This window comes from Arachis ipaensis, chromosome B01 (genome assembly GCF_000816755.2).
Source record: "Arachis ipaensis cultivar K30076 chromosome B01, Araip1.1, whole genome shotgun sequence".
NCBI classification, from domain to species: domain Eukaryota; kingdom Viridiplantae; phylum Streptophyta; class Magnoliopsida; order Fabales; family Fabaceae; genus Arachis; species Arachis ipaensis.
In genome coordinates this window covers 137,165,065-137,175,080 of record NC_029785.2, presented here as the reverse complement: position 1 = coordinate 137,175,080, position 10,016 = coordinate 137,165,065, and the positions used below count along the sequence as shown (strand labels likewise).

At 35.0% G+C, this 10,016-nt stretch overlaps 3 protein-coding genes across 8 annotated transcripts in view; 2 read left to right on the top strand and 1 right to left on the bottom strand.

Annotated features, from left to right (window-relative positions):
* Nucleotides 1-1,247, top strand: part of LOC107643433 (threonine synthase 1, chloroplastic) — a 2,392-nt gene extending 1,145 nt beyond the window's left edge. Inside the window, exons 2-3 of one of the 2 annotated variants that reach the window (XM_021107485.1) lie at nt 29-1,009; nt 1,042-1,247. In XM_021107485.1, the coding sequence (XP_020963144.1) occupies nt 29-969 (941 nt within the window). In that variant the 3' untranslated portion in view covers nt 970-1,009; nt 1,042-1,247. Of the gene's footprint in view, nt 1-28 lie in introns of both variants that reach the window. The other variant, XM_021107483.1, reaches the window with a different exon arrangement.
* On the top strand, nt 2,859-5,635 carry LOC107643401 (UBP1-associated proteins 1C). Of its 3 annotated transcripts, none has more exons than XM_016347057.2 (7): nt 2,859-3,126; nt 3,220-3,294; nt 3,541-3,668; nt 3,899-4,331; nt 4,438-4,502; nt 4,589-4,702; nt 4,793-5,212. In XM_016347057.2, exons 1-5 carry the CDS (start codon nt 3,040-3,042, stop codon nt 4,441-4,443), a joined length of 729 nt encoding a protein of 242 aa, XP_016202543.1. In that variant the 5' UTR covers nt 2,859-3,039; the 3' UTR covers nt 4,444-4,502; nt 4,589-4,702; nt 4,793-5,212. The 3 variants fall into 3 exon arrangements, with proteins under 3 accessions (XP_016202543.1, XP_016202534.1, XP_016202529.1); XM_016347048.2 differs by having other exon boundaries at nt 4,426-4,502; XM_016347043.2 differs by lacking the exon at nt 4,438-4,502 and adding an exon at nt 5,615-5,635 and having other exon boundaries at nt 2,865-3,126; nt 4,793-5,215.
* LOC107643417 lies at nt 5,871-9,334 on the bottom strand. 3 transcript variants are annotated; one of them, XM_016347063.2, is made up of 6 exons: nt 9,000-9,334; nt 8,045-8,109; nt 7,492-7,599; nt 6,759-6,885; nt 6,570-6,687; nt 5,871-6,303 (listed from the first exon to the last, which is right to left on the bottom strand). In XM_016347063.2, the coding sequence occupies exons 2-6, from the start codon at nt 8,052-8,054 to the stop codon at nt 6,217-6,219; spliced, it is 450 nt and encodes a 149-aa protein (XP_016202549.1). In that variant the 5' UTR covers nt 8,055-8,109; nt 9,000-9,334; the 3' UTR covers nt 5,871-6,216. The 3 variants fall into 3 exon arrangements, with proteins under 3 accessions (XP_016202549.1, XP_016202557.1, XP_020963138.1); XM_016347071.2 differs by having other exon boundaries at nt 9,027-9,301; XM_021107479.1 differs by lacking the exon at nt 9,000-9,334 and having other exon boundaries at nt 8,045-8,133.

The window sequence follows — 10,016 nt, the reverse complement described above, 5'->3', positions numbered from 1 at the left end:
CGTTAGCCAAGTGGACTACTATTATTATTATTATGCAAGTTGAACCGGACGGTTGTAGGGGTTGGGTGCGCTTCAACAGGTGACACGTCAGCGGCTCTCTCGGCGTACTGCGCGGCGGCGGGGATCCCTTCCATCGTGTTCCTTCCCGCGAACAAGATCTCAACGGCACAACTGGTTCAGCCGATTGCGAACGGCGCGTTGGTTTTGAGCATCGACACCGATTTCGACGGCTGCATGAAGCTGATTCGTGAGATCACTTCAGAGTTACCTATCTACTTGGCGAACTCGCTGAACAGCCTGAGGCTGGAAGGTCAGAAAACCGCGGCTATTGAGATTCTTCAGCAGTTCGATTGGGAGGTTCCCGATTGGGTCATCGTTCCCGGCGGAAACCTAGGGAACATCTACGCCTTCTACAAGGGATTCAAATTGTGCAGGGATTTAGGGCTCGTGGATAGGATCCCGAGGCTCGTTTGCGCTCAAGCCGCGAACGCGAATCCTCTGTACCGGTACTACAAGAGCGGGTGGAAGGAGTTTAAGGCCGTGACCGCGAAATCGACGTTCGCTTCTGCAATACAGATTGGCGATCCGGTTTCTATTGATAGGGCGGTGTTTGCGCTGAGAAATTCGGAGGGGATTGTTGAGGAGGCGAGCGAGGAGGAGCTGATGGATGCCATGGCGCAAGCTGATTCGACGGGTATGTTCATATGTCCGCACACTGGGGTGGCTTTGACGGCTCTGATTAAGCTTCGGAGGAGTGGGGTGATAGGGCCCACTGATCGGACGGTGGTGGTTAGCACTGCCCATGGGTTGAAGTTCACTCAGAGTAAGACTGATTATCATTCTGGTGCTATTCCTGGGATGGGTCGGTTCGCTAACCCACCCGTGACGGTGAATCCGGATTTCGGATCCGTGATGGATGTGCTCAGGGGTTTCTTGAAGAGTGACCGCCTAAACAAGAAGTCACTTTGAAAGAATATGCTTATGCAGTTATGCTTACTGGTAAAAGTAAAACTTCATCATTTGTGCTCGTTTGCTCAAGAGGTGTGTGTTGATGGAAAAGTTTTGTAATTATTTTTTTTTTGGAGATAGGTTGTGAGTTTTGTACAAATTTGCTCATTTATTTGAGGGTTTAACTAACCAAGTTAAGTTACTACAGTTAAGTTACTTGTCTGTTTAAATAAGTGTCGGATGTTTGTATGCAATAACTTATTGGTCGATAACAAATCTTTAAAGAAAACTCCGATGTAGTTATTAATCTATCGAACTAAGAGAGATTATAAAAAAAAAATTGAAGATTTAACCAGATAATCAATCAATTTCTGAATTCTGAATATCATTATTGACTTTTGTCATATTCATGATATATATGTAAACACAAATTGTGCCTAACAAGTGAAAAATAAGAGAAGTACTAACTGAAGTGAACGAACTTATTATGTAAACGTATCAATTGCTGATTTCTCCCATGTAAACGATAGATTTTTTTATGTTTTATTTTGAGTATATATGGTGATATTGGGAGAGTTTTGAAGCTATTTTGGTTACTTTTAGCGGACACTGAAAATTTGCAAGCACGTAAGTCTTTTGGTGTAATTATCAAAGAGAAATTTGAGGTAGTATAGCTGAAATATATATTGTTTTGGAATGTTTTTTAAAACTATTATTACTACTAATCGAGTTTAAGAGTAGGTAAAAAGAACCAGTTTCAATGATTATTTTAGATTCTTAAAAAATTCTATAGAAGATATTATAAAGATGATAATAATTTCTCATCGATTAACAAAATACCTAATAACTCATTTTATGAGTTTAATGGCTACATTATAATTATTATTATTATTCTCTCAAAAGAGGAGGTTATCAAATTGATTATATATTTATCTAAAGGAATGTGACTCAACTTATAATACTACACTAAAATATCAAACAACTAATGAAAAAAGAACTTATTCTTTTAGAATAACTAAACCTAAAAGTAATTTATACCTTTATAATGGCGTAAATAAAAAGATTCATAATATTATAAGAAAATTTTCAAGTGTACTGTTATACCGGTGTTTCAGTTATTTTTAATCGTTGATCTTAATTATAAAAAATATATATAATATATATAATTAAGATCAACGGTTACTCTGATATAGTCACACAAAAAAAAAAAACTCCTATATGACTTCTAACTTAATATTTGAGCGCTAAAAAAGACTCTAAATTATAAGTAAACTATTGGATAACATGTAATAATGCTGGTTAAAGTAAACTATTTCCCATGTGCTTTGTTTCCTACATTTTTCCCCGACAAAGAATGGATTTTTATATCCATGTTTTCCACGTTTTCGCTAGTTCTTAATCTATTCCATATGATAGGAAACGTTGACCATTTAGGTGATAATAGTTTTACAACTCCATCCTAGCTACTTACAACTCATCAGGATAAAAGTAGCTGTAGAGCAAGATAGCAAACATTTAAAAATACACTAAAGATGATTTACACAATCTATGTTTTTTTTTTTGTTCACGGTATCTCCTAACCCAACAAATTAAGAATTAATCCGTCGCGAATCGGAGTTTTATTTAAGGCTCTGTCATTGACCAATGAATCACTGCATGTACAACGCAGGATTCGAATCTCCGACACTTATTTAAGTAGAACCAACCCGAATTGGTTCAATCTATATTGTATAATAAAATGCTCACTTAAATGGGCTAACGGCACATTATTGTCCAAACACGGAGCATGGGATATTTTTCAATCCTCTAGCCCAAGAAAAAATGTTCACCTTCTAAGTTCCGGGAGAATAAAAAAAAAAATTTGGTGGGGAAAAATGTTGTTTTTGCGGCGGTTTTGACAGTACAGAACAGCAGAAGGGACGGGGTCGTTAGATCAAAACTCAAAAAGTAAATACTAACAGTAAAAGAAAACCCTAGCCGTTCCCCCACTAAACCCCGGAACCTCGATTTCGGTTAAGGTTGCACAACCGAACCATCGTTCTCTGTTCAGGAATTTTTAGCTTTAGCAGCAACCTTCGTTGGGAGAACGATATGGTTTGGTTTCAATGCGAGGACTGCGGCGACAACCTCAAGAAGCCCAAGTTGGCTGGTCACTTCCGAAGCTGCTCCGCTTACAGGGTAATCTTACTCACACTTCTATGATTTCATTCAATTTCACATTTACTTCTTTCTTTCTTTTTCATTTACGGTTCATTCATTCATATTCTGCAGTTATCATGCATTGACTGTGGTGAAACTTTTGGCCAAGACACCGTTCAGAACCACACTCAGTGTATGACCGAAGCGGTGCGTCTCTCTTTAGTGCATTTTGAATGAGGTGTAAACTCAGGTGCAGTCAACTTCACGTGAAGTTGATACCTGAGAGCCGTCAGATGATTTGACTAAGTTTTTATCTAACGGCTTTTAAATATCAACTTCTCATTAAGTCGACTTCACCTGAGTTTTCACCTTTGAAATGATCCTATGTTCTGTTAATTAATGAACTATGAGTATGGCAATCTGATATTCTCTGCCTGCTTGATTTATTTGCAGGAAAAGTATGGTCCAAAGGGGCAAGTCAAGAATGGTGCACCTGCAAAGCCTAACAAGGATGGCAACAAGCAAAAGCCTGATGTTGATATCAATGTCGGTTTGTCCGAACGCCCTCCATGGTTTTGTAGGTATATATACACCATTTCAGTACTTTCTAATATTATTGCAGTTGCTCATTGGCGCTTGTTGCACATTATAGAGTGAAACTTAATGAATATGCTTCCTAGTATTTGTTAAAACAGCTTATTCTCTGGTTAAGAAACTTAAAAATTATGTTAAAAAGTGCTATAAACTTAGATTTTTTGTTTGCCTTATTGTTTTGTCCAACTCATTTGAGTATTTGGTTGTGACTTGGCAGTCTTTGCAATACACAAGCTACCAGCAAGCAAACACTTCTTCTCCATGCCGATGGGAAGAAACATCGGGCAAAAGCCCGAGCATACCATGCTTCTAAGCAACCACCGCCCCAGACAGACAAATCTGCACCTGATGCTAAGATTGTGTCGGAGGCTGCTCCTAATGAGGCTACAGACGGCAAAAATGCAGAGCAGCCAAAATTAGAAGAGTCTTCTAAACAAGATAATTTGAAATCAGGGGACAAAATTTCTTCAGCAAAAAAGAGGAAACTTGAAGCGTCGGAGGGTGATCTTATTAAAAAATGCAGGAATGACATTTCTGTTGACACTGGAAATGGAGAAGTTATTCAGGGTGAAGAAGCAGAAGGGAAAGTAGAATCTGCTGTCAAAAATAAAATTAAGTGGAAGAAGTTTATCAAATCAGCTCTGAAATCTGTATGTTCTTTTAACGTTGAAATGACATACTTTCTTGTTTTGTGCTTCATTTACCTGTCTTATACTGATCCTATTTGTATATTTTGGGCATGAGATGATCATATAGATATGATGACTTTAAGATTGGACCTAACTAGAGCTTCTACCATGGGCTGTAATGAGCTTGCTCAGGTTTTGCATTTTGTAATCTTGTGGTGTAAATCTAATTTCTTTTTCTATGGCACTTAAATGTGCTTGTGTTTATTTATTTGTGACAGCAACCTGATGGAACTTTGAAGATGAAGAAACTGAAAAAAGTTGTCCTTAAGGCACTGCAGGAATCTGGCGTCGTAGTGGATGAAACTGAGTTCAGTGAGGCACTTCAGCAGAAAGTAAGTTCATCCACTTGATCGTGTTTCCGTTAATTTGTGTTAAAATGAGATATTAATATGGAGTTCCTCATGAAAATTGTGTGCTTACAGATAAACTCCAGCTCTAGATTTGCTGTTGAGGGCAAGTATGTGCAATTGGTGGCCAAAGACTGAATGCATCAACTTATGATTGAGTCCTAGGAGTTTTTCGAGAATCTCTTGCTGCTGGTTCCTTTATGTTTCAAAACATATGGACTGTCGAAGAGAAGTGAAACTTGTATTCATCCCCTCTTCGCCCACATTTTTGTCCTTCCTGAAAAGAATTGTGAGAAGATTCACTATTGTTTTGCTCAGATGTTCAAGATACAGATTTTTGTTTGGACTTTAGCAAATAGATACAGAATTTGCAGGATATGCATGTTCTTGATTGTGTGACTTAATGTGAAGATATTCTATTTAATTTTAGGCAAGTTTCAGTCAAGTGATTGTATTAAACACAGCTCTATTATTGCTAGCATCTTGAAGTTCTGTTAGGTAGTGTTAGGTAGTGTTTGTTTTGAGGTACTGAGACAGAGACTGAGACTCAGTATCATGTTTGTTGGTTCAGAGATTGGTACTAAAATTTTTGTCTCTGTCCCTAAAATTTCAGTATTTCAGTACCTCCAAAAAGTAGGGACACAGGAGACTAAAATTTTTAGAAATGGAAACTAAAACTTTAATAACATTTTATACCTAAAATATTCTCATTTCAATTAATTAATTCTAATTTTATCTTTTGTACAAATTAAATTAGAGTTTTATTCCTGCTTCAATTTCTGTCTCCCACTTTACACCAAACCAGAATACTGAGATTTATTTCAATCTCCGTCTTTTAATCTCTGTCTCTCAATCTCAATCTTTCTGTCTCTATCTCTCCACCAAACACTACCTAAGAGGCTGAGTATGTTTAATCCATTCCATGTCTCACAAATAAGAAGGAACTTCCTTCACCTCCTTTCCAAACAACATGCCATGTTGGTTTCACGTTTTGAAGCTATCACACTAACGGTGCAGGAGAATCAATCTTGTTTTCTACCATGGTATTCTTTTTTATCAATGAAAGCTTCCATGTTTTCTTCACCTCACACACTTTCTTTGGTTTCATGAGGATGATACCCGGAAATACCCTTCGTCTTTACATTAGTAGCAATGCACATCAACAAAATTTATTGCACAGTATAACATATACAACAATTTCAGTATCCCATGTGTTACATATATATAAAAAAAAATTACTAGTAAAAGTTATAGGCAATTCATAAACACTCGTCACATTTCATGTGAGTATACAGCAATTCACAAAATCATTAAGTCTCAGCTTGCATAGCTGAATGAATTCTTGCAGTGAATTACTTCACCAACGAGATGCAATCCTTTCTTTTTACATCTATCTATTTTGAAGTTCTCATATACAAATGTCCAATAGTTTAAGATAGACCATCCGGAATTGCTTCTATAATTTATTTGTATTTGCTTCTCAAATTTCATCTTTGCACTTAATTTACACCTGGAAGCTGGAAGAACCACCATCTTAACATAAGAATGACTGCTATTATCAGCGATGCCACGGTGCATACTAATGCCTGCAAAGTCAACCACCACGCCAATTTTAGAAAGGGTAATGCTAGGTAGACAAAAAAACAGCCAGAACTTGTCTTATTTAGCATTAATTAATTGTCGCAACAATTAATGAATGCTAAATAAGGTAAGTTATGACTGTTTTTGGCTGATTTTCTTTGGTTACCAAACATTTCCATTTTAGAAAACGGTTAAGCAAATTCAAATACAATAATACACGATATCTGCATGAATGAGCAAACAAACAGGTAGGAATAGGTAGAGAGATTACAGCAATTGCAGAAGCTCCAAGACCTGCCCTTTCCCTAGGATCCTTCTTATAGTGATTTCCAAAATAGAGGATTGTCGCGTAAAACCACATCGGTGGGCATAGGAATCCGAAAAGGAATCTGCAACATAACAAACGACGCCATGAGACAAGATCAATAAATCAGCAAAGACAGTTGATAGCATTACTTACGAGAACCATCCAACTCCACATCCGAAAAATGGAAGTGGTTTATCATAAAGTCCGGTTTGGTAGTCCTCTGTATCTCTAATTAACGAATACTTTCCCTTTCCATGGCCTGCAGCATCTATTGCTTGTCCTGCCATGAACATAGAGTTGCCATGATTTTAGGCAAAAGAAGCATTGATTTGCAGCATAAAGTTCATAAAACTCTGTTTCAAGGAAATTGGGGGCCTGAGGTTGAATCCAAAGCACAATGGGTATATGAAGGGCTTTGTCTAGGCCAGTAGAATTGAAATAGTAATTATGTGCCACTGGAAAACGCCATTTTGAACAGAGAATGTTGCTGTCAACAATTATTACACACAGGAACTAATTCTTTGTGTCTATGATATAACAGATGCAAAGGAAAATATAGGTAGCATTAACTACCAAATTTGTTTCATTTTCAACAGTTAGAAGTAATATGGTAGGATAACTTCTGCAGTAATGTATGTCCCTTGCTGGCTTGCTGCACTCATATACTTAAATAAAAAAATGAATAAAAATGACTGGCATCCAATGGAGCCATCAGCATGCTAATTTGCTTTCCAACAAAACAAAAAATCCAATTTTATATAGAGGTTCAATTATGGTAAATGGCAAGAGTAAATTATACTACATAAAAACTTGGAAAGAAATGGTGAAGCCATTAGAAACAGACTTTTCTTTACAAGGTATATTGACATATCTTTAATATTGGTACCTCTAAATATTGAATAATTTCTCGCAGATGGCCTCAAAAGCTTATCCGAGACAGATCTCACTAATTCCACATTGTTTTTCAAATCAACTGTCTCTTGCATCCTAGCATCTGAAACACCAAATGAAATCCATGGGAAGTAAGTGCATTGAGCTGATAGTCTCTTCTTGAGGTCCAAATTGCCCTATTTATATCAGGAATGCAGTTCTATCTCATAGTTTGAAGTCTCCAAACATATCAACTTTCAAGTTATAGGTGACAAAACTTGTTCTTATGAGAATACACATCTTCATATACAAATTTGTTAGATGAAGGATTTCTTCTGAATTTAAAACGTGTGCCACCCAACAAACAAAAATTCAATTCATATTATCTGATTAAATTCTAGAACTGCTTATATTAGAAAATTCATTTCTCTGTTTGAAAAAGGATATATAAGATATGACAGGATGTTGCAAATATTGGAAAGATGAAACATATACTTAAAGCACAATTTCTAATAAGCATATGCAGTTGTATTTATATTCATAGTATATCAACAATAATGTTTCAGTACCTTTATCCATGGGTAGTGTAGTTAAGTTCACACTCTCAGTCCCTCCAGCTGTTTACTCAAACTACCTGTTTTCGCGAAAATACAACATGCTAAGATAAAATCATGATTTGTCTGAGACTAGAATGTCTCTGTTTAGAACCAGATAATTGAATAGCAAATGTAGCTCATGCAAGGTATATGCTAAATGTATTTGAGGACTTTGGATCTCAGAAGTACTAGATTCAACAAATATGCATGTGCAGCAATTCAAGAACTTGACTCCTAAGCATCCCATATTCTGCAAAATTTCTGATGTTTCATATGAACCATATGTTTATACCATTGCAAAACATGTTAAATACATTAATCTTTTCAGATTTTCCGTTGTTCCAAGGAACCACAAAATTCTTCTTCCACATCTGAACTATAACATATTACAAAAAAACCACCTATGCTCTTTGGTTTGGTTTGGTTAGAAGCAGTAGCAATTACATTAAGTATGAGATTTAGGCATTTGAAGCAGCTACACTATTCACTATCCTCCTCAAAAACCACAAGCTTGTTATTTAAGATACTAATCATGCATTGTATAACAAAGGATATTGTTTATCAAAGCTGGAAAGTTTCAGCATACAGCTGGTAATAACATCTCCCAAATCCAAATTTAGAATTTTCAGGTCACATAAATAATCAAAAAGAATTCTATCACACATGCATCTTTGTCTTTGATTTGACAATACATGTAATAACATACCAAAATAAGTAATGAGCAGACATAAAAATCTGAATCTACAGAAATCATCAACAAAGAAAAGTCTTACATAGTTACACATGTAAAATTTTAATAATAATTTCAAAAAAAATTTCTGCATCAGAAGGAAAAATTGGAAAAACCCATCAGAAAAAGGTAACAGAGAATTAAAGCATTAAACAACAACAGGAAATTGGAAAGGGAAAAGATTAAAGAGACACTGGCCTTCGATGGAGGAAGAAGGAGTCTTACTTGTTGAAAATATCTAAGAAAAAGAGAGGAACTTTGCGTTATTCAACATAAAAAGCAATTGCTGCTTCCTCTACAATTCATCTGTTTATGGATCAAAGAGACCCTCTTTCAAGATTAACTATTGAAAGCTCAACAGAATTGACTTGAGTTCTTCTCTGTCCTATTTTGAGTTAATACTTAATATGAATATGGAAATTAATAAAAAAACTAAAACAAGAAAAAAAGGTCACTTTATAAACAGGAAACTAATATTTACTTTAATTTTTTTTTTCTCCAATTGATCGAGTTGATCTTCAGTTTTTTACGTAGATTCCTTGGGTGCTTCAGGCCTGGTTTGGTAGCTTGTTAAAGCTGGTATTTGAAAAAAAATATTTTTTTAAAAAAAAATTATAATTGTTATATTTTATAAATTGTAATAAAAGTAATTTTTGATAGGTGTAAATTATATTGATTGTATTCAATAAAATTTGCATAATTTAAAATAATTTTAATAAGAGTGAATACTACATTTGACCTCTAATCCTTTTTTTTTTGGACAGATTAATTTCTGTACAAAAAAAAATAACATTGACTTTTTTGACACAGAGATTTCGTTGTCCTTTTGAAGTAATTATCAGGGATCAGATTGAGTTTTTTTTTATCAAGGACCTCATTGTTTTTTAAAAAAGTGACCGACTCAACATGATATTCCACCTAAATATTGAGATATGATAAAAAAAATAAATAAATAAATAATAAGTACTAACTCTACTTTTTTTTTTTTCTGGTGACTCTAACTCTACTTTATTTATCAGTTAGTCTTTTCATTCATTTATCAATATAATATATTATGATTGTGGGATTTTTATCATCTAATAAAAGTTAATCTGGTTACGTTACCAAAAGCATTTCTACTAATTTCTGTTAACTCTTATTTATAATTGTATTTAATAAAAATATTTTTGTGAATGTGTCTAATAAAAATATCTTTTTTATAATTAAGTTTAATAA